The 27,746-nt window shown below is 38.7% G+C and overlaps 1 protein-coding gene across 1 annotated transcript in view; it reads left to right on the plus strand.

Annotated features, from left to right (window-relative positions):
- The window catches only part of GRID2 (glutamate ionotropic receptor delta type subunit 2), a 1,009,897-nt gene that overhangs the window by 752,199 nt on the left and 229,952 nt on the right, over window positions 1–27,746 (plus strand). Inside the window, exon 9 of the mRNA XM_087935906.1 lies at window positions 16,625–16,726. Within this exon, the coding sequence (XP_087792032.1) occupies window positions 16,625–16,726 (102 nt within the window). The remainder of the gene's footprint in view (window positions 1–16,624; window positions 16,727–27,746) is intronic.

Genomic DNA, 27,746 nt, shown 5'->3' on the forward strand with positions numbered 1-27,746 from the left:
GCCTGGTGGGATTTGAACTGCCAAATTGCAGGCAGCTGGCTGCAGAAGTAGCTTGCAATATTGCACTCTAACCACTGTGCCACAGAGGCTCAGTGGTTATGTTTTACTTGCAAAGTTTTTTTTTAAATGGAAACATAAGGAATGATGGATAGGAAAAACTCTCATGCCCAATCTTGCCACTGAATATCACCAGGAAGTAGCGATCAAATGCTGAGATGGTAAAGTGAGCTGTACCACCTAATGGACTACAAGTGTGTGCATTCTGATTAAATTGCAAGTGCTTCTAATTTGATGAAAATGAATGCCTTTTGGAGGCGCTGTCTCATCCGCACACTAGGTCTGGACCTTGGAGTACCTATGCCTAGAATTGAAGATACCAAGATGGAGATCCCTATCAAAAACTTTTATTCTTCAGAAAGTGACACAATCTCCCTCCAAGCTCGTCTCCCCATCCATGTCCCATGGTAGGTTTTATACAAGAGTTACCATCAGTTACACATCACAAAGTCACACAAGACATTCCCTTTATGATAATTCTTGCCCCTTTATAGTTCTTTTTACCATTTTAAGCAGAAATGCAGTCATTGTGCTCCTAAGCTAACCATAAAACTTTCAGAATGAACACACCAGCAGTACTGTAGCACAGCTTTCTGTAACATATTTCCATTTTCCTTCTAACCGTCTACATGTTCTCATCTTTCCTCTTCATGCCCTTTGCTTTGTCCCATGATGTAGTTGGGGCTACCAGTTTAGCAAGCTGAAGCACTCAAGCTTTTATCGGAAGCTTTAGCCTTTTAATTAAATCCCCTTTCATCCCTTCATTCGGGTTCTGACCTTCCAATTGTCTGAAGCTATACTGAAGCATATGGCTTTGTTCCCTGGAGTGCTTGAGCAATAATATTTCCCAGCCTTCCCCCTGGAAATCTCAGACTGCTTTCACTAGAGGCAGCCGAGATCCAAATTAAGGAGTAGAGAATAGCAGTCTGTAATTGTTACCTTTTTTCAAATTTTTGTAGTTATGCATAGTTCTCAACCGCTCCCCCCACACACACATTCTAGTTCCCTTCTGAATCCTTACACCACTTTCCTAGATCTGCATGTTCAACATCCTGTTGCTTTGTTAGAGATTTGACATTTTATTGTAGACGATCTATAGGTCTGATTACTCCACAGTAAAGGCACAGGTGCAGATACCTTCTACTTTGCTGACCCAAAGGTGCTTTTTCAGGAGACAACTTTTTTTTGAAAATGTTTCATTTCTTATCCAAGAAGCTTCTTCAGCTCTGACAGGACAGTGGGGAATGGAAGAATTTATATTCCTTGCAGACAGCTGGTCATTTGCATCCTTTTAGTGGGACATTGAAGCACTTGGAGGTTTATCTGTGTCCTCAGGGTCACCTCAGGGTCAGTAGTGCTATTGGTTCCTGTAGTCTGTAATTTTTTTCCTCTGGAAATCCATTCCTACTCCTACACCATTCAAAAGTTGTTCATCCCAAATTGTATAGCTAAAAGTCTGTAGAGATTCTCAGTCATCCTGGTCATGGTCGTCTCAAAGGTGTTTTTTCAGGAGGCAATTTGACTTCTATTTTGTTTCTCTTCTGTTGACAGGGATCTCTTTTTTGCACTAATTTGCTTGGGCTATCCTATACTGGATTCTGTGAAAGCCATTGGGAGGGAAACTATGTGGGAAGAGATGCTATAAAACATTTCTTCCCCATCTCAAACCTTCCATGCTGTCATCTATTATCAAACGATGTTGGAACAGTCCTTCCAAATTATTTGGAGTTTCTACTTGACTCACCAGTTCATCTTTCACTTTTTCAGAAAGCCTCATTTGAATTGGTCAATCAGGATCGTGTTGTTACACCCCACATCTTTAATAAGCAATTTAAAATCCAATACATATAATCTCATTCTTCTGTCCCCTTGCCTGAATTTGCAGAACCCCCTCCATCAGATGGGATTATCAAAATAACTTTTGAACTCTCACAGGAAGTCCTAGTAATTGTTCAGCACTAGGTCAGAGTCCTGATTAATAGGCAAGTTGATTTAACTGGTCATCTTGTCAGTAAGGCAGTGTATCTGAAAATCAGAGGCCATCTTCAATTATTTATGTGCGTAAAGACTGGTGCACAAACAGCAAAATAATGAACAGCCATTGCTCACCAGATTTAGAGGCCATGACTGTTCAGTGTAGACCGTTTTATCTGCCATGGGAGCTAACAGTAGTTACCATCACTGCTGTATATTTACCTCCAGATGCTAATGTAAGCATGGCACTCAGTCACCTTCAAGACATAATTACCATACAACAGAGAGTTCATCCTGAGGGCTTTGACATCATTGCTGGGGATTTCAACAGAGCATGCCTAAAAACTGTGTCCCCAAACTTTACCAACATGTTAAGTGCCCAACCAGGGGGAAAAAACACACTTGATCATGTGTACTCAAATATTAAGCATGCTTATAGAGCAAGACTTCTTCCCCACTTAGGACAATCAGACCATTTCACCCTGTTTTTACTACCAGCCTACACTCCCCTTAGGAAGAGAACAAAACCTAGCAGTCAAACTATTAGATGCTTGCCTGAAAATGCCCTCTCCCAGCTTCAGGACTGTTTTGCCTGCACAGATTGGAGCATCTTCAAACAACAGGACTTCGAGTTATACACAGGGACTGTGCTTTTCTACATGAAGACCTGTGTAGAAAATGTCACTGTGGACAAATGCATGCGGACATTTCCAAACAGGAAATACTGGATGACCAGCGAAGACCAGGCTCTGATCAGGGCCCGTGACCTGGCTTTTAGAGCAGGTGAGACCTCACAGTACAGCACGGCCAAAGCTGAGCTGAGAAGGGGCATCAAACATGCTAAGGAGATATATAGGAAGAAGGTCGAGGGCCACTTTACTGACAGTGACCCAGAGCAGATGTGGAGGGGGATACAGGCCCTGACCAACTATAAAGGCCAGAGCCCAACAAACAGTGAGAGCAATAGCACTCTGGCAGAGGAGCTAAACAGCTTTTTCGCATGCTTTGGGACTACCAAGAACCTGGACATACTGCCTCACGAGGACCATGATGCTGCACCTCTCTCTCTTCAGGTGCATGAGGTGAGAAAAACATTGAGAGCAGTAAATCCCAGGAAAGCTGCAGGGCCTGATGGCATTCCTGGTGCAGTAGTTAAAGCATGTGCTAACCAGCTGGCAGAAATACTTACAGAGCTGTTCAATATATATTTAACTCATGCCATCATCCCACAATGCCTGAAGGCTGCAACCATCATCCCTGTTCCCCCCAAAAAACAAATATAAACACTCTCAGTGACTATAGGCCCATAGCGTTAACAAGCTCCATCATGAACGTTTTTGAGCGACTAGTTTCACAGCACATCAGAGACTGCCTCCCGCCTTCCTTTGATCAACATCAGTTTGCTTATAGAGCAAACCGATCTACAGAGGATTCTGTGGCCATCACACTTCATAGAGCACTGAGTCATCTAGAGAACAAACACAGCTATGTGAGGATGCTCTTTGTGGACTACAGCTCTGTGTTTAACGCTCTCATCCCAGATATACTAGTAACCAAACTGTATAATCTGCAGGTCCCCACCCCCACATGCTCCTGGATTAAGAACTTTTTGACAAACAGACCACAGCCTGTTAGACTTGGCCCCCACCTTTCTTCCACTATTACGCTCAGTACTGGTTCCCCCCAGGGTTGTGTCTTGAGCCCCCTGCTATATGCCTTGTACACCTTTGACTGCTTACCAAGCCACACAACAAACACCATCATAAAGTCATAGTAACAGAATTTTGCAGAGAGTGCTTCCCCTTCCATCTCTTTATCTTTATGTGAACTACACGGGAGCTTGTCTGTGACTTTTATTCATATTACATTTTTCACCGAGACTTCTATTTCACCATTGTATTGGTAGTGGTTCTTCTTACTGCCCCTCAAAGCCATTCCCTCTGTCCTCTACAAGTGTTGGGAATTCAGGCTCAAGTTTCTCCTCATCCACATAGTTCTCTGGGAATAAAATGAGGAGACACCATGACATAACCTACTTACATTTGTCCTACATTCTGCTTGCTCAGAAAATGTGGGTGTCAAGTTAGAAGTGCACTTTTGCTGTTGCAACCATTATCACTTTTCAGCTTGCCAATGAACCAGGGGGGAGGGAAGCGTGTAGGCTCCAGATATCTTGAAGATAGCTGTGAGAGCCAATGACCCTTCAGCAAGTGTTTGTCAAAGCCAAAGACCTTTTCTCATAACAATACAATGATACTCAATTGGACAGTGTAAGCTGCTCTTAATAGGGAGAAGGAGAATCCTATACTTTAATTATGTGGGTTTGCACGGGAATTAGCTAGATCTAGTTTTTCCCTCATCAGTGCGAAAATGATGTACTCAATAAAGATTTGCATTCAGATATTGCATTATCTCGATCGTGCTTGTTTTGGTTGGGTTCATCAGTTGGAACTGATGTGGGATGGGATGAATACATATTAAATGTATGAATGAAGCTATCCCAGATCAGCCTCATTAGGAGCCATGGTGGTACAGTGGTTAGAATGCAGTACTGCAGGCTACTTCTGCTGACTGCCGACTGCCTGTAATTTGACAATTTGAATCTCACCAGGCTCAAAGTTGACTCAGCCTTCCATCCTTCCGAGGTGGGTAAAATGAGGACCCAGATTGTTGGGGGCAATATGCTGACTCTGTAAACCACTTCGAGAGGGCTGTAAAGCACTGTAAAGTGGTATATGAGTCTAAGTGCTATTACTATTAATGTGTTAACTGAAGGTCAGTTATTCTTTGGATGATGTATTTCTTTGAATTTTTTAAAGGAGGCTCTTTTGCAGTTCTTTTTATTTGTTTTTATTTGTTTGTTTATTTGTTTATTATTATTTTGATGTTCAAAGCAGTGCTAGCAACTCTAAGTGACTGCCTGGGCAAGTCCCTGCTGTTTTCTTTGCAAATTTTCAACAATGGTTTGGCATTGCCTAAGGTCTGAGAGTAAGTAATTGGCCAAGGTCACAGGACTAGCATTCATGGTGTCCTAGTTTCTAGACTGATCCTTACAGTAGATCAAACTGGCACTTACTTACTTACTTACTTACTTACTTACTTACCTATTAATTGTTGACTATTATATAATAAAAAATATTGTCATGTTTACGACATGAAAGTATGCATTTTAAGAAAAATATATTTAAAAGTTTTCATGTTAGGGTTACATTTGTGTCTACACTTTGTGGCGTACCCAATATTTAAATGCATACTTTTTTCAGTATTTGGGTTTTTTTTTAAATCAAACATTAAGATAGCAAGGATCTGACTTTGGCATACATAAATTTACAGAGGATTAGAATGATTCATCTATGCTAAATAATAATATGCTAAATACACAGACATGCAAATATATCCTGCTGATGGCTATTAACTGTTTTATGAAACACCAGCCCTGCATTATCTTTATTTTTTATGGTAAATGATTAATGGTGATAAGATCAGAAAAGGAATGAAAAAGATAAATGCATTGCTGTAGGATCCAACTATATCGGGCTGATCTTCAGTAGCAGTAGAACAATTAACCATATTAAAGCCGACTCATCTGCACCAAGCAAGATATTTTTTGATTTTTCCCCCACATCTAAAATACAACGTTGCATATTAAAGCTGCAATTAAATGCAGGTAAAATGAATAATAGATAGTTCCCGTCAACTCAGTTAATGAAAGTGTCTTGAGAAAAAGTATTTAAATCAGGACTAATGCCAGTATGCTAATTGCTTTTGTTTATGCTTTATATAATGGGTATGCACTATAGCATATAATGAAATTCCAATGCATTATTCTTCCCTTCACTGTGAGATATTTGTCGCAGAGATATTGCAGAAATATTCAGAACATTACTCTTTTCAGTAATGTTCATTTCTTGAAAGAGAAGTTGGGATAGGACAAGTAATTGCTGGAATCATTACCAAATTAAGGACTCCCTTAAATATCTACTACTTTGATTGAGCATTCCATAGTCTTTGTGTCACAAACAACTCTGAAACCATTCTTGCCAGTATAAACTTTCCAAGATTTCTGTAATAAAATTCAGTGAAAAAACACTAGATACCAATGGCACAGTTTTTTAGATAAAAGATGTAGAAGGGTACAGGAATCTTGTGAATAGAAGAGAACAGAATAAGTTGAAGGAACTTGGAGGTCTTCTAGTCCAACCCCCCCCTACTATAGGAAACCCTATGCCATTTCAGACAAGTGGTTGTCCAATTTCTTCTTTAAAACCTCCCATGTTGGAGCACCCACAACTTCTGGAGGCAAGTTGTTCTGTGGATTAATTGTTCTGTCAGGAAATTTCTCCTTAGTTCTAGGTTGTTCTCTCCTTGATTAGTTTCCATCTATTCCAGGAGTGTCAAACTCAAGGCTCGTGGGCTGCATCCGGCTTATGGGATGCTTAGATCTGGCCGATGGGGCCAGTCTAGAAATATCAAAGAACCGGCCTGCAGTGCCTTTATCAGCCAAAGCAAGCCCTGGGGGGCATTCTCTCTCTCTCTCTCTCTCTCTCTCTCTGTGTGTGTGTCTCTCTCCCTCCCCCTCTCCCTCCCAATCTATCTCTGCCTCTCTCCATCTCTCGTTTTCCCCTGTCTTTTTCTCACTGTCCCTTCCCCACCCCTGCAATAAGTACACCTCATGGCATGCTGATTTCCCTTCCACACACATGTAATACATATGTGCACACATATGCATGCTGATACAGTATACTGTGTATGTGTTTGTGTGTGTATAGATATATAGATGATAGACAGGACAGACAGACAGACAGACAGACAGATAAATTGAGATGGATAGATGGGTAGATGGGTAGGTAGGTAGGCAAGCAGGCAGACAAGCAGGAGGTAGGTGGGTAGATAGATAGATAGATAGATAGATAGATAGATAGATAGATAGATAGATAGATAGATAGATATACATACACATACATATGAAATCTTTTTCAAATGTGCATATACGTAAAAGGGGCGAAATGTCAGAAAAATTATTCCTGTTGGAAGTGTAGCTAGAAGGCATGGCACTACGGTACTACTTTGGTTACTTGTTGTTTTGTAACTGATTATGTTCCCCTGTGAAAGCTATTTGTGAAAGTGCAGGATCTCCCTTCAGACTTTTTAATGGAATTGTTTTCATTTAAAATTTGTAAAAATTTGCTCAAATGATGCAAATGCCCTGGAAAAATTGATATTAATTTTTTTTAAATTAATTAATTAACTTCACTTTAATAAATATTCAATGACATAGAAACCCTAATCTTAATCTGATTAGAGAATATTATGTCCCAAAGAATGAGTTTTATTTCCTTTAGAAGAAAATGTTATATTGCAACTATAATCTAATTTCTGCAATAAGTTGTTAGCTTATGTTCATGAGAAACCTTGGTATCATTACTGCAGTGATTTTTCTTCATAATAAAAATAGATTGCACTCTTTCAGCTACTCCAGATGTTGACAAGAATGTTACTCTTCCATCTCTTCCCTTCAATAAATGACTTACCATTTTTCCCCATACCAGAATTCTCTATTATTGGTTTTAATAAAACTTTTGTGATTCTTATCATAAGTTATCAGCTATTTAAATTATTATAGAAGGTAGGTTGTTCTGACAAGTATATAAATGGTAATAGAATCCAGCATCATTCAACATCATCCTGAATTCAGAATGAAACCTGTAATGGCTTCGAAATGATTGCCTGAAGATCCTTGTCTCTGTAAACCAAACACAGCTTATTCTTCTTGTCCTTTCCTGCATTTTTCCACAATCCATTATGTTGGACTTAACTGACACAATCATAAGGCTAGTTTTTCCAAGTTCTGAACTTTATAGTTTTGGTTTACTCTGCTGAAGTTTCACTTAGTAACCTTTGCAGAATGGAAAGAAACTATAGACCACAAGAAATCAGCCTAATGCAGTGCACAACAGTCAAACATGTGTGTGTGTGCAAGTGCATGTATTGACTTTCTGCATTTCCTCCACCCAGTGGTGGCTGCTGTTGGTTCCTACCAGCTCGCCCATACCGGTAGTTCCAACCACCAGTTGGCCCACCCACTCACCCTGGTGTTGTCCTGTCCTTTAAAACTGGCTAGTTCTCCCCACCCCCGCAGCCTAGCTGACTTCTGCACCTTGCTCACTCTATTCACCATGGCTGCCACGTGCAAGAAATCCCTGTTTTTACAGCCATGTGCAAGCATGGATGGCGTGCATGCATGCGAAGGGGGCGTGTGCACGCACACCCACATTTTTGGTGCTGTACTAGGTGAACTGGTTGTTACAGTATGTGCAGCCCACCTCTGTCTCCCGCTTTCTGAGTCAAGGGACCTTTTGCTGCTCTCTTCCATAGCACAGGAAGGGCTGCAGCTAAAATAGTAGTTCTCTTGAGCCTTGAACTAACTTCATTCGTTGCACACTGAAACAGTTACGAATGAATGAAAACATGTGAAGTGAAATTGTTCCTAAGAACAATTCCTGGGAGTAGTGGGGAAAAAACCTCTCCAATCAAAACAGAGCTTGGAGCTATGCCCGTTTGAGTCCCTGGGTTTTTAGTATTTGGTAAGCTTTTATGAAGTGTTCTTGAAAATTATCAGAATGCGTAGGCTAGATAATGTGCTCATTACTAGCAATTCTGACTTTATCTCTAGACTCAAATGCTATGGTGAAGCATGACTAGATGATGGATTCAAGGACAAGGCCTAGAATATCACCTTGTGCCTTGCTCTGCACTTCTAAGAGAATAAATCAGTTAGAAATGTTTGGGAATGCATTCTCACTTTAGGCTTAGCAAGAAATCCAACATTTACTGATAGAGTGTCCCAAAGGAACAGAATTATTAGAACATTATTTCATCCTCAGAAGTCTACTCCAAGGCTTCAGAGATGTTCCTCATCAACTTTATTTAGTGAGGCTGGGGATCATTTGCTAGCCTCTTTTATTGTCACCATGACAGTTGGCTCCACCCTCTAATAAATTCTCTTGGACATAAGTTGAAGGACTTCAAGAATATGATAGGAGCAGCTGTCATAAAAAATTATTGTTTGAAGAGTGCTTTGGCTGACAAGTAGATGTAGAAAGTAATTCTTCTTGTAAGTTGTAAGTCACATGTCTATGTGATTCTGATTAAACATGTATTAGTAAAGCTAATTGTATACAATTTTATACAGACAAGACCAACAAAGGTGATTAGGGGACTGGAAGCTAAACCTTATGAAGAACTGTTGTAGGAATTGGATATGTCTAGTCTAGTGAAAAGAAACACTAGGGGTGACATGATAGCAGTGTTCCAATATTTAAGAGGCTACCACAAAGAAGACGGGCTCAATCTATTTTCAAAGCACCAAAAAAAAAAAAAACAATGGATGGAAACTAATCAAAGAGAGAAGCAACTTGGAATTAAGGAGAAATTTCCTGACAGTGAGAACAATAAACCAGTGGAATAGCTTTTCTCCAGAAGTTGTAAGTAATCCATCACTGAGGCTTTTAAAAAGAGATGGAATAGACATTTGTCTGAAATGGTATAGGATGTCCTGCTTAAGTAAGGGTTTGGACTAGGTCCAAACTCTATTGTTCTGTAATTCTAATTACATAATAAAGTGAAAAGGTTGCAAATGGGTGAGAAAGATTTCACAGCAGGAGTTGGGGAAATCGAATGTCTGGTCATTGTGGCCCATGGTAACAATGTCACAGCTCTGGTTCATAATATCTGAAGGACATCAGGTTTATTTTATTTATTTATTTAATTTATTTATTTTTGTCAATTGTTTACAAGATCATAGGTATAAGTAAAAACATAGTTATGAATACATGGATACATATAAGAAAAATAAAAAAAGAAAAGAAACAATGGGACGGTAGGCACATTGGTGCGCTTATGCACGCCTCCTACAGACCTCTTAGGAAAGGGGTGAGGTCAATAGTAGACAGTCTAAGGTTAAAGTTTTTGGGGTTTGGGGAAGAAACCACAGAGTCAGGGAGACTATTCCAGACATTGACCACTCTGTTGCGGAAGTCGTATTTCCTGCAATCAACTTTGGTGCGGTTTACCTTGAGTTTGTATCTATTGTGTGCTCTTGTGTTGTTACGGGTGAAGCTGAAGTATTCATTGACAGATAGGACATTGCAATGTATGATTTTATATACTATACTTAGATCAGACCGAAGGCAGCGTAGTTCTAGGTTTTCTAGGTCTAGAATTTCGAGTCTGGTGGCATAAGGTATTCTGCAACGAGCAGAGGAGTGGAGAATTCTTCTTGTGAAATATTTCTGGACTTTCTCAACTGTGTTAATATCAGATATGTAATGTGGGTTCCAGACTGATGAGCTGTATTCGAGTATTTTTATTTTATTTTATTTGATTTGATTTGTCAATTGTTTACAAGATAAGTATAAGTGTATACATAGTTATGAATACATGAAATGGGTACATATAAGAAAAATAAAAGAAAAATAAAAGAAACAATAGGACAGGGACAGTAGGCACGTTGGTGCGCTTATGCATGCCCCCTAGAGACCTCTTAGGAAAGGGGTGAGGTCAATAGTAGACAGTCTAAGGTTAAAGTTTTTGGGGTTTGGGGAAGAAACCACAGAGTCAGGGAGACTATTCCAGACATTGACCACTCTGTTGTGGAAGTCGTATTTCCTGCAATCAACTTTGGTGCGGTTAACCTTGAGTTTGTATCTGTTGTGTGCTCTTGTGTTGTTATGGTTGAAGCTGAAGTATTCATTGACAGGTAGGACATTGCAATGTATGATTTTATATACCATGCTTAAATCAGACCGAAGACGGCGTAATTCAAGGTTTTCTAGTTCTAGAATTTCAAGTCTGGTGGCATAAGGTATTCTACAACGAGTAGAGGAGTGGAGAACTCTTGTGAAATATTTCTGGACTTTCTCAATTGTGCTAATATCAGATACGTAATGTGGGTTCCAGACTGATGAGCTGTATTCGAGTATTGGTCTAGCAAATGTTTTATATTCTCTAGTTATTAGTGTAATATTACCAGAGAAAAAGCTATGTAAGATTAGATTAACAACTCTTAATGCCTTTTTGGCTATGTAGCTACAGTGGGCTCTGGCATTTAGATCATTAGAGATGAGTACTCCAAGATCCTTGACAGAGTTTGGATCATCAACAAGGTCTTGACTATTCAGCCTGTATTTTATTTTCTAATTTTTTTTTGCCAATATGTAGGACAGAGCATTTATTTGTTGAGATTTGAAGTTGCCATTTCTTTGACCATTCTGATACATAGTCAAGGTCTTTTTGAAGGGTAGCAGTATTGTCTGTGGTGTTGAATAGCTTTACATCATCAGCGAAGAGAACGCAGTTGCTCTTGATATGATCACAGAGGTCATTTATGTAGAGTATGAAAAGAGTTGGTCCTAGAACACTGCCTTGGGGAACACCACTATTGACAGGTACAGAATTTGATAGGACGTTCCCAATTTTGACCATTTGTTGTCTGTTTAACAGGAATGTTTCTATCCAGTTATGCAGGTGTCCAGAGATACCGTAAGATTTTAGTTTTAGGAATAGTTTGTCATGTACCACTAAATCAAAGGCTTTACAGAAGTCTATGTAGATTGCGTCTATTGCTTTGCCCTGATCGAGTTGTGTAGTCCATATGTTTTTGCAGTGTAAGAGTTGCAGATTGCAGGATAGTTTTTTCCTGAAACCAAATTGTTTATTGGAGAGTAGGTTGTTTGTTTCTAAGTGGAGGATGATGGATTGGTTAATAATTGATTCCATGACTTTACAGGTGATGCAGCAATAAGAGATTGGTCTGTAATTTTCAACTAGGCTGGGGTCTCCTTTTTTGAAGATGGGGGTGACTGTGGCTTGTGACCATAGTGTTGGCAAGGAGCTGGTCCTGAAAGATTTTTCTTGTCTGAAAATTTCTGATGGGAAACTCTAAACAAGCAATTCACCAATGACATAAATTCTAATTTTATATGGCTATTAAGGAGGATTTTAAAAGCATAAAAGGTGAAATTGTATAGGACAAAAAGAAGTAGAAGAAGTCACTAAAAGGTTTGAGACAAACACTGTGTCTATGTTCTCTTCTGAAGCCATGATTCCATTAACTGATTCATATACTGATATTCTTTGAGAGTTTTAACATTTTGAAAACTCAGAGAAAAGAGAAAAACATCACTCATTTCTATCAGGACCTTCCTCCTTTTTCATATCATGATTCTTGTCCCTCCTCTCTGCCATTGAAGGAGCTACCTCATTTATCATGGACCATGGTTCCAGGAGGCATCAAGATTAAACGGAAGGGGGGAGAATAGCCCAATCCATAAATCTACATTTTCTTGAAGAAATAGGTCTCACTGGTATTAGCAATCAGGCTGGCAGTAGCCAATGATTTGCAGTGTTCAGACTAAACATAGGTGAGCCAGCTGCCCTATATTATCGGGGCCATTAGTCATTTTAAGATGGTTATTTCATCTCACAGAACATTGTATTGCTATAGAATAAATGAGTTTCTTAATGTCTTAGGATCAGATGCAATGATAACAGGATGGAGGCTTGGAAAGCTAATAACTTGGGGTTTTTCCTATGGAGAGATCTAAATTAATTGTACATCTCGGTGTGGCTCATCTTCACTGGAATTCACACTCTTCCAAATGCCTATCACTCAGTGTCAACCCTATTAATTTGGATAGATATGCCATTAATTTCAAAGACTTCATCTCTATAAGCATTCTTGGGATTGTTGTAGCCCAAAGTTCTAAAAGTTTTCTGATGGTTAAGAAACATGAAATTCATCTTTGATTTTAATGAGTTAATGAGTTTATTTTAATTCTGAACCCCTGCTCCAATTGCTTATCATTCCAGTCTTACTGATAAATTTGCTTATGGACAAATAAAACCACTAAGTATGAAAACATTTTTATCAAAGTAATGTTTGCTCACTTCCATTTCACCTTTGGTGGACAATGTATGTGCAAGTGCATGTATAGATACACACACAAATAGTATGTGTGTGCATGTATACATATACAAATGCACCTGTGCATATAATTCATAAATTCATTATTTTTGAACAACTCGCAATTGGCTAGATTCATAATTGCTACATGTTACAACAAAGCCTCGTCAAAGACAAAAGCCATCTCTTGAAGAAAAAAGATTTCCCTGCTCACAGATGTAAAAAGAGCCAATGAGAGTGACAATATAGGCAATCACTAGAACATCTGCCTCTCTAAATTAGTAGTTGTGGTGTAAAGGAAATGTTTAATTGGTGGACTTTATCCCTGTAAGGTTGATAGAAGGAATTATTTGACCGTAAGAAGCAAAACCACTATAACAACATTTTCTAAGTAAGGTTGAGCAAATGTTGTAAAAGCAATTTAATATGCACTGATGATCTTATTTATACAAGTGATAGTCAAAGGATAGTTCAACAACTCAGAAACAGAGTGAAGTGGGGAAGAGATTAACCCTTTGTATCCTGAGACCTCGTAAAAATAACCTCCCCATTTAAACCAAGCTTATATTAGAAAGTCAAACTAAATGAAAAGATTATTGTGGATGAAACAGAAAATCAATTTTAGATGGAAAAAATGTGATTATATGGGAAAGAACAAACAGGTTTTAGATGCAGAAGAAAATATGTTTCATATCCATTTCAACTTAGTATTAAGATTTAATATTAAGAATCGAATTAAGAATTAAGGTAAAAATTAGGAACAAAATAGAATTAAAACTCTTTGACTTTAGAACTTATTTTTTTATTGTAATTATCTAAGATAATTATGTAGTCACTTATAATAATAATGCCCTGAAAGCTCACTCTTCATCTTTCAATTAATTTTAACAGTGTTTAATCATTAATCAAGAACCATTGTTAGAATGCAGTATTGCAGGCTAACTCTGCCCATAGCCAGAAGATCGATCCTGACTGGCTCAAGGTTGACTCATCCTTCCATCCTTCCAAGGATGGTAAAATGAGGATTCTGATTGTTAAAATATGCTGATATTGTAAAGCTATCAGCGAATGCTATAAAGCACTATATAAAACCATATATACTTTAGGTTTAAGTGCTATTGCTATTTTTGTCTCTTTCTAAATGTTTAAATTTTATACACTGATTTTATATTTTAACATTTTATTGTATACTGCTCAAAACTCTTTTCTGAGACAGATGGCCTGTGAGAAATATTTTTTTTAAAAAAACTAAAAATAACTATTAACAGTCAGAATGTATATACTTTTCCCAAACAGGCATTAATAGAGAGTGGGGAACTGGGATTCGAGCCCTTCTTGGTACAATTTCACATATATTGCTTTTCCTGTTGTAAATCTTCAACTTTCTTGCATATGTCCAGTGTGGGATCTTGCTCTTCAATCTTCATATGAAAAGTTCCTGTAGTGCATGAAGGGGACTATTGATATACATAAATATATTGAGAAAAACAGCATGCTTAGAAGATTATCAGAAAATAGTTTAACAATGAAAAAGGTATATCCCATATGTTCTAATATTCAGTACAATGATTAAAAGTGCTTTGTAAGTCCATAAAATCAGTCTAGAAATCAATTTTCTTTCAAACTGCCTATTCCTTGTTGTAGAACTCCAGATGGTGTAGTATAGTGTTGGGGTTTTTTTTAAGTGAAATAGATTAGAAAGCAAGAATATGGAAGGGAAATTTTATGACCTTTGAAGGAGAGAGAGATGGAGGGAGAGGGAGGGGGAGAGGGAGGGAGAGGGAGAAGGGGAGGGGGAGAGAGAGAGAGAGAGAAACAAGACTGTGGACAATGCTATATTCATTCTGTCAGCAACATGGTACTCACTCTTAATATACATGCACCTTATATTTCCAGAATAATCCTTAGGTAGTTCTCTAGTATTGGAACAAACCATTCAAACCTAATTTATAAAAGATGATCAATACTAATGAATCTCAAGCAACAACTCCAGTCCTGAAAAATCAATGTTATGTTTTTCTTTGCCTGCAAGCACACATTTGTCATGAATTTGACTGCCATTAAATGCCAGTAGAGAGGTGAAAATGAAATGTGGACACTGGAAAGCAAACAGTACCGATTTAAACAAGGAAAGGAGATTGAGATAAAATGTTTGTTTTATCTTAGGGCTGTGCTATCATTTCATCTCCCCCACCACCCCCTCCAACACATCTTATAATGGAGCTGGGTTAAAAAGTTCATTATATAAAAATAGATATTAATGAACATAGGTAAAATAGGCTTTTGTTGACCTTCCGAAAGAACAATTTTTGTATTCTTCATGTAGTTTGATATTTGGCAAAAGCAGTACAGTATCTCTGGTAATCAGACTATCCACATGTTTGACTGGGCTTATTGGATCTAAATTCTAATTAGTTCTTTTATGTAACTAAAAATATTAGTTCTGAATAAAAGTAATGTGTTTATAGAGCTCAACCTAGCAGATTTAATGTCCTTTTTTGTTACAGCAGAAGGCTAGCTTTTCTTTCATCTGGAAGATGGCAGTGATTAAACTGTAGGGAGGGGGAGAACAAAACCTATCTATGAATATTTTGAATAAAAACTAATTGCTTTTCTTTTAAAGATATTTTTCTACAAGCAGGAGGAGCAACTGGCTTTGAGTAGTGAGGCACTGCTACAGAGTTTCCCCATCTAGTCCATTTTGCTATCTCCTGTCCTAGGAAACAGGGAGAAATTTCCCAACAGTGAGAACAATTAATCAGTGGAATGGGTTGCCTTCAGAAGTTGCGGGTACTCCATCACTGGAAGTTTCCAGAAGAGATTGGACAGCCATTTGCCTGAAATAATATAGGTCTGGGGTGTCAAACTGGTGGCCCATGGACCGGAAGCATCACATACAGGCCATACCCACCCCAACTCCAGGAAGGGAAAAAGCGTCACGATACGTCACGTGACAGCAATGTGATGCCATGAGTTTGACGCCCGTGATATAGGGTCTCCTGTTTGAGCAGGGGGTTGGACTAAAAGACCCCCAGGGTCCCTTCCAACTCTGTTATTCTGTTAGGTCCCTCTGAGCTTTACCAAAACAATGAGCTGAGCATAGAAGTAGATATCTTTGTGCTGGAAAAGAAGATGGTAGTAATTACTGCATAATCTCATAAAATGTCAAAGGAGAAAAGGTGATGCCAGAAGGCTTAAGAGGATCCATAACAATTGTTCCACATTCCTGGGATTAAAAACAAAACAAAAAAGATACATGTTAGTCAGGATTCCATGCAGTCCAGGAGACATTTTAGAGATTTTCAATCACGGGCTCTGCAGGAAGCTGATATCAAAGAAATCATTTATTTATTGGTTCTGTATATTTTGTCTTCCCTTCCATCAGGCTCTCAATTCAAAATTCAAAGCAATTTTAAAAGGCAAAAAGTTACACGAAGTCCAAAAAATGTCTGGCTGAAAAAAAAAGTCAAAGTCATTTCCTGAAGGCAGAAAGAATGAGAAATAAACACAAACCCAGAGAGAATATGTTTCTTAACTTTGAAGCCATTTAGGAAAGAGATTCTTCAACTGACCAGGTTTTAAGACCATTGATGGGACACATCCTTTCTTTTTCTTTTTTCTATTTTTCAGCTGGGCTGCTGGAATCCTACCACTGGTCTCAATGGGTCACTAACAGATAGAAGACTGGAAAATAACATGAGGGGAGTAGTTCTTCGTGTAGTGACTGTGCTGGTAAGTGGAATTTTATATTTTTTTTAAAAAAAAATCATGTATAGGTATAGATCTATTGAGGCTATAGAAATCATCAGTTCAGAAATCATGTGTCAGTTTCCATAAATCTCCAAAGTGAACGTGAAAAAAGCAACAGAAAAGTGAAAAGAAAGACTAGGGGTGGTGACATGATAGCAGTGTTCCAATATTTGAGGAGTTGCCACAAAGAAGAGGTGGACAAATATTTTTTAAAGCACCAGAAGGCAAGATAAGAAATTAGGGATGGAAACTAATCATGGAGAGAAGCAACCTACAACTAAGGAGAGATTTCCTAACAGTGAGGACAATTAATCAGTGGAATGGCTTGCCTTCAGAAGTTGTGAATTCTCCAACCCTGGAGGCTTTTAAGAAGAGACTGGACAGCCACTTGTCTGGAAGAGTATAGGGTCTCATGCTTATGCAAAGGGTTGGAATAGAAGACCAATTAATTATCTGAAACAAAATGAAGAAGTGGCCTGGATCCATTAAATCAGGCTGGGTGTTTCTGAGTCAGTTGTGCTTAGTTGGAATGATTCAAATAAGATTCCAAAAATCTGTGCACTCTTCTTTCCTCTAACTACTTTTGTTGGGTTCTCTGGTTTCCTACAAATAGTTTGCTGATTAAGAGTATCTGAAGAATTAATATAACACAAAACAAAACTGTAATCAAATATGTGTGGCCTTTCCGTAGAGTATTAAACCATTGGACTTAATATTTATCAACATTGGAGGCCATTACCAAATATTTGTTTCAGTATGAATACAAATGTATTGTTCCACTGCGCTAAACTTGTGTGGACTGTGGGGGACATCAAAAGAGGCAAAACAGATGGGTCCAAGAACAAAAGTTCAAGTTTGGAGTGTCAAACTTGATTTTATTGAGAGCCACATCTTGGTTGTGTTTGACCTGGGGGGGGGGGCAGGATGGGTGTGGCCAAGATGGCCATGGTCAACTTGTCATCACTCATGTCAGAGGCGCCTGTGGTGGCCCATGGTACCCCTGCTAGCAAAAATGGACTCCCAAGCTCCATTTTTAGCTGTGACGGCCTCCTGCAACCCGCTGCCAATGAAAATGGAGCTCAGAAGGGCTGCCTGCAGCCTTCTTGAGTTCCATTTTTGCTGGCAGAGGCACCGCAGGATGGTCCTTCACTGTTTCCAGGGCAGCCCCACAGGCCAGATCTAAGCACTCCGCAGGCCGCATTCAGCCCCTGGGCCTTGAGTTTGACACCCCTGGTTTAACTGATCCAATTATGGTAGTAAAGTGATTGCAATTTCACACAAGTTACTGCGCTCAGAAAATATTAAAGACTACAGAAGATTGGCTAAACTATCTTAACTCACTTAATTAAGATAGTTTGGCCAATGGTTTTTTGTTTTGTTTTTTGTAATCTTTTCCAACACATTTCAGTTTTATCTTCTGTCAAGTTTGTCTCACATCCTGGACACCAGCAAGTTTTTTTAAAATTCACTATTAATTATAGGATAATAATTGTAATATTTATGAAGTAGTGTACTCCAATTAAAAATGAGATAAATTTTGTCCATGGTGTAGAGTTAAAAGACATCATCCCAACATTTGTGGACATAGTGGAAATGTAAATTATAGAAGCCAATTTGTGATATTGGAATACAGGAAAAGGTAATTAAGAATGGAGTAATGGATGCTGACAATACCGATTGATCTAAACCCATTTCAATTAAATTGTTTTATTTGCACTGATATAAGACCTAAGTTGTCAAATGAACAAAGTGAGTATATCCCTTATGGTTCTATTGGACTACTAGTGGTCTTCTCTAGCATTGGTTACAAAACAATTCTGGATAATATGGCCAGATTAGGCCTTTGTACTGAATGAGGATGATTGAACTTAAATTTTATTCAGATTATTGGAGATAGAACTGGAGGTCTGAATTATTTTGTATGGGTTTCTTCAACTGTCATTGGTTTTGCAGATGGGAAAAGGCTATGGCAAGGGACATAATTTAATGTCTGTCTGTCTGTCTGTCTGTCTATCTATCTATCTATCTATCTATCTAGGAGCACAGTGGCTCACATGGTTAGGACACTGGGTTGACAACAGCAAGCCTGTATTCAAGACCCAAATGCTGCTGAGACAGGATGAACTCCTGTCATTAGCTCCAGCTCTTCCTCAGGACATGAAAGGTGCCCCCAACTGGGTATTCCCTGTGCAATGGTGATGTCACCGGCTGATCCTTTCAACCTGAAAACACCTCAGTTATTCTGACAGGAATGTGATGCAATCTATCATTTCTTTCTTTCTTTTTCTTTCTTTCTTCCTTTCTATCTATCCATCCATCTATCATCTATCTATCATCTATCTATCTATAGTCTCTCTATCTATTTATCTATCATCTCAGAATAGAATCAGTGGCACAAAGACATATGAGGTGGGGGACAGAATGTTGTCTAACCAATAACTAGTTTCATATGTGCCTGTGTCCCAATTATCAACTCAACAGAACAAGTACATCAGATTTAACACTTGAAAAAAGCTGGGGAGCACACTAAATGTTGAAACTTTATATAATTAACATCAAATGTTTGGACTCCATGCCAAAACAAAAAACAAATGGTATGCTAAGGTGAAATCTTTCAGTTGCCATCACTGTAGCTTAATATTGGATATTAGAAAGATGCTGACAGCTGTGCTCCAACAACGCCATAAGTTAGCCCTGCCTGTGCGCTGTTCTACAACAACACCTAGTTTTATAGGATAAGCATACATTTTCTATTCTAGTAAACTAAATTGGAGTGATACAAAAATGCCAAAGTGATACGTGTAAATTTCTGTGTCAAAGCTAATTTGATGCTCATCCAATTAATACCACAAAAGAAGAAACTAGGTCTTTGTGCTTTCAAATTAGTATCATATTCCTGCAGTGAGTATGCTCAGTTAATGTTTTCTCTGAAAAACACTGGAGGTTTGTAAGAAGAGATTGGACAACCATTTGTCTGAAATGGTATAGGGTTTTCTGCTTGATGGGGAGTTGGAGTAGAAGACCTCCAATTTTGTTATTCTAGAATGTCCTTGAAAGAGCTATGGGTTATTACTGAAGGCAAGTACAAGTATTATACATTTGACCATGTAGTCACCAGCAGTTGAATTAGCATTTCCAGGAATCATGGTGTGCATCAAATTAAAGTAACTAGCTAGCTGTTCCTTTGTGCAATTCTTTCCAGGATTCAAAATGTTCTTCCTGTCATTATGGATTTTTTTTTTTAGTGAACCTTTCCCTATTCTCAGTTTAAGTCATTTAATAAATGTCTTATCTTGACAATTCTGCTGCTACCAAGAAGAAAGGCCCAGTAGTTTACAGTTCTAAAATATGTACAAGTAAGAAGGAAAAGGTTGAACATTCACATCAATATGATAGATGAATTTTCAGCATTTCTCCCATACTAGGGATGAGCTGCTTCTTTTTGACCGAGAAACACATTTCCTCAAGAGTCAAAGCTAAGGTAGCAAAGTCCTAAAATCATATTATGGACAGTCTCACAAAATAGTTAATATGACAGGAGGAAAATGTCTGTTCTAACAAATGACTATCATGATGGGTATATCCTATTATTAAACACTTGACTACAAGAAGGCAATGTTCCAAGAATATTCTTCCCCATCCTATGTTACCAATGCCAAACATGGACACTTGCAATAAGGCATAAATGAAAGTTAGTCACCATGGAAATGAGATGTCTGAGGAAAGCTGCTGGGGTGACCAGAAGAGATAAAATCAGAAATGAGATAGTAAGAGAAAGAATTGGCATAGAACCAATTTTAAAACTACGTACAAAAACAGCAAAGAAAGTGCTTTTCTCATCTGGAGAGGATGTCTTGGGGTTTCAGATTGTACAAAAGGAGGAGAAGGTAAAAGAACACAAGGCAGACTCAGAAGAAGATAGAGAGACAACATCAAAGATATGCTACAAGAAAAATAAAATAACAATGGTTGAAACTGCCAGAAGAGCAAGAACCAAAACTTTGTATTTCCCTTAACATCTGAAGGGATAGAAGAGGAAGAGAAAAGAAGAAGAGGAGAGGAGAAGGAGGAGGAGGTGGTTGCTTCCTGATAGCATTTCCAAAATGCTTTGTACCAGTCCTATTGTTTTTGAACAGGTGGGCTTACTTCCAAAACAGGCCCTGAAATGATATGATAAACAGAAAAGCTGATGCTTTGCAGAATGCCAGATTCCAATTTATATTCATGCTTAATTAAAAGAATGTCTTAAAATTTAGTCAAATAATGTAGAAACTGCGGAGCTTCTGAGGGAGATACACAAAGCATTAGGTTGCCTCCTGCGGTAGAATTACAATGAATCAAAGCTCATATGTGTCATTGCATAGACTCACATTTGCTCCTTGCTACAGGTGTGTCTCCTTTTCCTCCCTGTTTCAAAATGTAAGCTTGTTCGATCATAAATTGTTGCATTAACAACAGCACTTAGACTTATATACTGCTCTATAGAGATTTACAGCAGTCCTGGAGCAGTTTACAATGTCAGCATATTTCCCTCAATAATCTGGGTTTTACCAACTTCAGAAAGATGGAAGGCTGAGTCAGCCTTGAGCCCATCAGGATTGAGCTCCAGGCTGTGGGCAGAATTAGCCTGCAATACTGAATTCTAACCACTGCATCACAAGGGTTCTCATGGTTTGATTCCCAGTTAAGAGTCATGTTTGCATGTGGCCATTTATGAACAAGTAACAGCATTAGTCATTATTATAGTGGCACTTTTGTAAATTGCAGAGTATCAGTATAACATTTGTGAGGAGGGAAGGGAATGATGCTGCATGTTTTAAAAACCTATTTTTTAAAAAAGTGTTTGAGCATTATGTTAAGATTTATTGAGAATCTTTAGCTGACTAAAGTAAAGAAATGGGAAGGCAGCAGATATTTTACTCATCACTTTTCATTGCTTGTTCTTATTTATTTTCTTCTGAGAAGAAAAAGCATCAGGATGGACAACCTTTAAAAAAAACTATGAAGACTTCCTCTCCCCTCCCCTCAGTGTTAGTAATTTATAGCAGCCCTGATAAATGGCCTCATTTTATTTCTGAGTGAATAAAATCATCATGAGGATTAATGCATGACAGAAGTGTTGTTTGCTATTCTTTCTAGTCATACCATGCCTTGGATTGGAAGCTGCCACTAAATATGAAATACATTTTCTGAGGTTTCTGGGAGGCTGTCATTTTTAATTTAAAATAGATAACATGCAGTAAGTAATGGAGGTTTTGAAATGCTCGACACTGCTAAAAATAATAACTCAGATAGGTCAGTATTTAAACAGAAGGAATGCTTCCAATGCAACTATTAGCCAGAGCTAAACTTTTTTGAGGTCACTGTGCACCTTGACAAGATAGCTGTGAGCCATTGTGGTCCACGATAAACTAAGAAACAAGGACTAATTGTTCATTTAAATTTAAACTGGAGACATTCTCCCTGTTTTTATTTAAGTTTGTAACCATAGCTCCAGTTTAGAGAGACCAACTGCTGCATGGTCTTGTCAAAAATTTTTTAATATTTTAACAGCCTTGTAATCAGTGGTGGGTGTTAGATCTGGGAGGATGAGTCCAAGGACGGAGACAAGACTCAGATAGCAACAACAGCTCTTTATTAGTGACTTCAGATCTGAGTGAAATATCCCAGCCGCAGCAGCCCCTTATATAGGGCTGGCTGCGGCTAGGCAGCCAATGACGGTGATTTGAGTTTGCCGCGCTTGGTTAGACCAATCGCGGAAGCCCATTAACTAGCCAATCGGATCAGTCTGAGGCGACCAATCACTATCCGCTGTCAGCGGGCCAATCCGAGTTGCAGGCTTTCAAGCCTGCTAGTCTGGAACAGTGGGATTCAGCTGGTTTGCACTGGTTCAAGCAAACCAGTTGTTAAAGTACCACCACCACCCCGCATGCTATCAAAGTGGATCCTGGGTGCTGCCCTGCCCTGCAATGGAGAAATGGGCAATGGAGCAGCCGGCACAAGGGAAGGACAAGGCCACTTTCCTGCTTTCTTCTCCCTGCTCCTCCTCCTTCCCTCATGTTGGCTGTTCTTTGCCCATTTCTCCATTGTAGCGCAGCACCCAGGATCTGCCTTCATAGTGGGAGGAGGTAATTTACAACCAATTCGCCCAGGGTCAGGTTGACTGTCGTGGGAGGCTCATCCCACATGTGCGGCAGAGCTGGAGGTTGGATATGGGCCAGGCCTCCCATGAACAGCCAACCTGACCCTGGGTGAATCGGTTGTTAAATTATTTGAACCCCACCACTGCCTGTAATCCCTTGCATTGGGGTGGAGTCAGGGTGACGGAAATGAGCTGAGTGTTTACAGACTGGATGCCCTTCCTGATGCCTACACAATGCTCACAGCTTTTTTTCTTTTCTTTTTGTGCCCAGAGAGAGAAATATCTGCCACTACCTAGGATTGAATTCATGGCCTCCTGTGTAGCAAGAGCTCCACCACTAGGCCACCTCGCATGGTCTCTTTTATACTGGAGAGAAGATGATTTCACTGTGTGATATCTTCAGATAGGAATAGGGCTTCTTGGAAAAATAAATTTAAGGAGCGATAAAATGACAGAAACTATGACCCTATCAAAGAAATATTTAATCCATGTCGTAGAGGACTTTCATTTTGCTTTAACAGGTGGCTGCTCCTAGGCAACCCTGGCTGATCTTGGAAGCTAAGCAGCATCAGTCTCCTTTGAATGGGAGACCCCTGAGAAATTCCAGGGCTGCTGTCTAGTCTAGAAAGTTAGCAAACAAATTATCCATCCTCTTCCCAGAAAACCTACATAAGTAAAACATTGTCAAGAACTCAAGTCTATGGTATAAAAGAAAGTTTTTATTACTTAGGATTTTATTTTATTTTCCTCTAAGAATTTTAATGTGTTAGTAAGCAAAACCTTGAGGAAGAAGACTAAACGTATTTGAGAGAGATTGTTTTCTTTTGCTTTTTAATAGAATCAACTTGTTGATAAGTATGAAGAAACGTTCTCCACCATCAGGGCTTCAGCCTAGATCACTAGATTGTTAATCTACCTCCAGTACAGGAAGATGTGAATTTCAAAAGAGCATTATCTCTTATGAGTTAGAACGGGGTGTGTGTGAAACTCGATTTCATTGAGAGCTGCATCAGGGTTGTGTTTGACCTCGGGGGATGGGGGGAAGAATGGGCATAGCCAGCTTGACATCACTTGTGTTGGGGGTGCCTGTAGTGGCCCAAGCTCTCTTCCATGAAGACGGGCTCCCAAGCTCCATTTTTGGCTTTGACGCTCCCTGCTCCCTCACTGTTTCCAGGGCGACACCATGAGCCAGATCTAAGCACCCCGTTGAGTTTGACACCCCTGGGTTAAGAGAATTGTAACCTCAATCAGAGTGGCAGGTGACACTATTAGGAATTGAATTTTGCAAACTTTGGGAAATTTTGGGTTTCTCATCTTTACCAAGATCATTATTATTTTTAAGATACATTTCCACAGCAGATCATAAGAAATTTTTGCCAACTTCAAGTATCTGCAAGTATGATTTTTTTAAAGTGTTTTTCTTGTGTCTTAAAAGAGTTTGGCAGCCCTTGAGAAGAAAGACTGCTACTTCTATTGTTTTTTGGTTATAATCTAAACCTGAAGTACAAGACCATTTGAGGAAGTATACTGAGGGGCCAAGTGTTTATTGATTCAGACATCTATGGATGTATCTCTTTAGGGCATGAAAGTAGAATTAATGAATAAGAGTAAATCGTCTTTTAATGATAGTTGTTCTCAGTGATTTCATGCAACCAATTGCTTTAACTTGTAACATAATACTCTCCATAACTTTATGATGCATTGCTTCTGACTGGTTTTCATTGACTAGTTATTGGAATGCAGTTCAAAATCTTTATGTTGTTTTATTTTTCTGTAACTTATTATATGATTAGTCATATTTTTTTTTAATATTGTTTTCTTAACCATGGCTAGCAAGCTTCCAGAAGGAATTAAATGTTTCGATTCAATTTTGGCCATTGATTGATTGTCAACATCAAGATAATACATTTTGCTTTCAATTAAAACTAACAAGCACTAATGCCATTCTTTGCCCCAGTGTAAATGAAAAGATGGTCAATAAAGCAACCAAGGAAATAAAGTAACAGTATCTTGTTATTCTTTCTGAAAAGCTTGTGAGAAAGAAATTCGCTATGATTAACGCTAAGACTAAAACTTCTGAGGAATCAGAAGAAGGCAGACATGCCATATAGATATGAAATCTTCCACAGTTGTGTTACGATTTGCACAAATGTTATGATTTCTGCTGCTGCATTAAAATGCAGGTGAAATAATGGAATATACTGGTGAAAAGGTACCCAAAGGCTTGTATTATTTATGTGTATGTCTTCACTATCTCTTGGCCGGTCTAGTCATGAGGCAGAATGAAGTCTGACAATGAAGTGTCATTTTAAACAGGATCAGCTGTGAGTACTAGCTCTCACATAAACAAAAATAAGAATATCTGATCACAGATCTGTCTTTTACTCAGGAAATAAACTGGGCTTCGAAAAGGAGCAAGATGACCATCACATTGGAGAGAGAGAGAGAGAGAGGGAGGGAGGGAGGGAGGGAGGGAGAGAGAGAGAGAGAGAGAGAGGGCACAAAAAATTGACCCTTGATTTTTCTATAATTAGAACTTGTATTTGATACATGGCAGTTGCTAGAATCCTTTCACAATGATCAATAGTGTTGTGACGATAAATATACTTATCTAAGCGCCTTTGTGTTTTTTGTTTTTGTTTTTTAATGACCCCCTTAATCCCTTGCATAGGGATGGAGTCAGGGCAACTGAATGGAGTTGAGTGTTTACTGGCCGGATGCCCTTCCTGTCACCAATGCAGAGTTCACAGCAGATACATTCTCATTATGCCCAGAGAAAGAAATATCTGCCTCTACCTAGGATTGATATCACAACCTCCTGATTGTGAGGCGAGAGCTCCACCTCTAGGCCACCACGCCACTCATCTAAGCTCCTCTGTTTTTGTAAATATTTCTAAATTTGTTTGGCTTGGATTGAGATTTTGTTTCGTTCTAATTTTGCATTGCTAGCTGACCAAAGTCTGACATCACTCCTTCCATTAGGTAAAACGATAAGAGACTGTTCAAGCAGGAGATAAGTGTATATGTGCCACCTTACCTGCCTTACAGCTTCTAAGTTAGTCTGGGTCTTCAGATGCAGTAAATATTACTCCATCATTAGCAATGAAGTGGGAACTTTCAGCCTAGCCAATCAGTTTTGTTACTGATTATCTTGTTCTTTATATACAATAGGAAATTGCCTTGGGCCCTTTTAAGCCTGTACATCTAAGATCAGAACTAGCAGCTGCCATTTGTGATTTGTCTCATCTATTAACAACATTGGCAAGTTTGGCAAATGGAAAATTACATTACTTTCAGAGTTCAATTTAATGGATTAAAATATCAGTATTAAGATCTATTCTGGTTTGATCAGAAAAATCTAAGAGGTTGAACTTGGGCCATTTCATATGATCTGTGAATGCTAATAGTCTGGCTAATTATTTGACCTTACTGCTTATTTCAATGGGAGAGTAAAAGCTCATGAGTGTGCCATCAAACCTGCAAAAGTGCTTGAGATTCTATTTTATATTTCCCACCAATCACCATCTCTTTCTCTGCTTACATTTTGATTTTGCAGATCTACTAGAAGGTGTCTTGATTTTTAAAAGAAGATCCATTGTAAGATGAATAAAATAAGCAGTTCTTTAAAAAAAAAAAGCAGGCAAAATGGCTGCAGATTGCATAAAATTTGCATGTGTTACATTGTATAGTGAGATGCATATACTCTATAGAGCTAGATATCAACACAAGGTGTAAAGCCACATTTGAGAAGGATGTCTGCTGTGTGAATATTATTTGTTTATGAACAACTCCAAAACAGGAGCTCTCGGTTCTTTGTTATTTTACTAAAGTGGAAGTAGTCTTTCAAATAAAGGATTCCTTTGGATCATCACAATAGATTATCTTCAGTAAAGTGAGAGATATTCATGTTCTCAATGGAAAGGAGGGCATTAAAAACTGTTTTCATTAAAGTGATTTTGGATCTTGGGCAGTGGTGGGATTCAAATAATTTAACAACTGGTTCTCTGTCCTAATGATGTCAGCTTTGGAATCCTTATTCATCACTGCCACATAGCTTGAGAAAGTGGCAGGGACGTGATTTTTATTGAGTAGGTCTAAGTAGACAAAATAGAATTATTTTGTTAGTTCAAGGTTATGGAGTGTGGCGCAGGAACAAAATAGAACTTACTTTGGGATTGGTTCATGTGATAGTATGATAAGAGAAAAGGAGATCGTTTGTAGTATGGGACATTGTGGGAAGTCCAGGAAACTTTTAGTTTTGAAATTCCACAGATGTGCCAGGTGCTATTCTAATAAAGGTACTTCTGAGATTATGCTTGTCTCAGAGTTACTGATTGGAATGGAGGTTCCCTGGAATGCTGACAAATGATTTCTTCCAACAACCAGTTCGCCAAACTGCTCAGAAAGTTAACAACCGGTTCTCCCGAACTGGTACGAACTGGCTGAATCCCACCATTGATCTTGGCACTTAAAAGATATTTAGCAATGCATACTGGGTGTTTCACAGTAGACTGATATGGTGTCCAAGATTAAGGAGAAGTTGATTTCATTTCTATTGGATGGTTTTAGTAGTTAAGATGAGCAGACAACTTCTTTGCTCTGGTGAGGTATATTTCAACATAACACGAAATGGCACTAGATGATCTAAGCAATAGGTACCATCAGCCCAGCCAGAATGGTCAGTGACACAGAACTCTAAAAGCTTAAGTCTGGAACATCTGGAGGGCCTTATTTTGTCTGTCCTGGTATATACAAATAAGAGAATGTACCATGTTTCTCATTTACAACATCAGGCAATTGTCAGTTTGGAAGGGGCATTCTCTAGACACCTGTATAGATACCCACAAAGAACCCTAGATA

Source organism: Pseudonaja textilis, chromosome 6 (assembly GCF_049901715.1).
Source record: "Pseudonaja textilis isolate UNSWEBS1 chromosome 6, rPseTex1.2, whole genome shotgun sequence".
NCBI classification, from domain to species: Eukaryota; Metazoa; Chordata; class Lepidosauria; order Squamata; family Elapidae; genus Pseudonaja; species Pseudonaja textilis.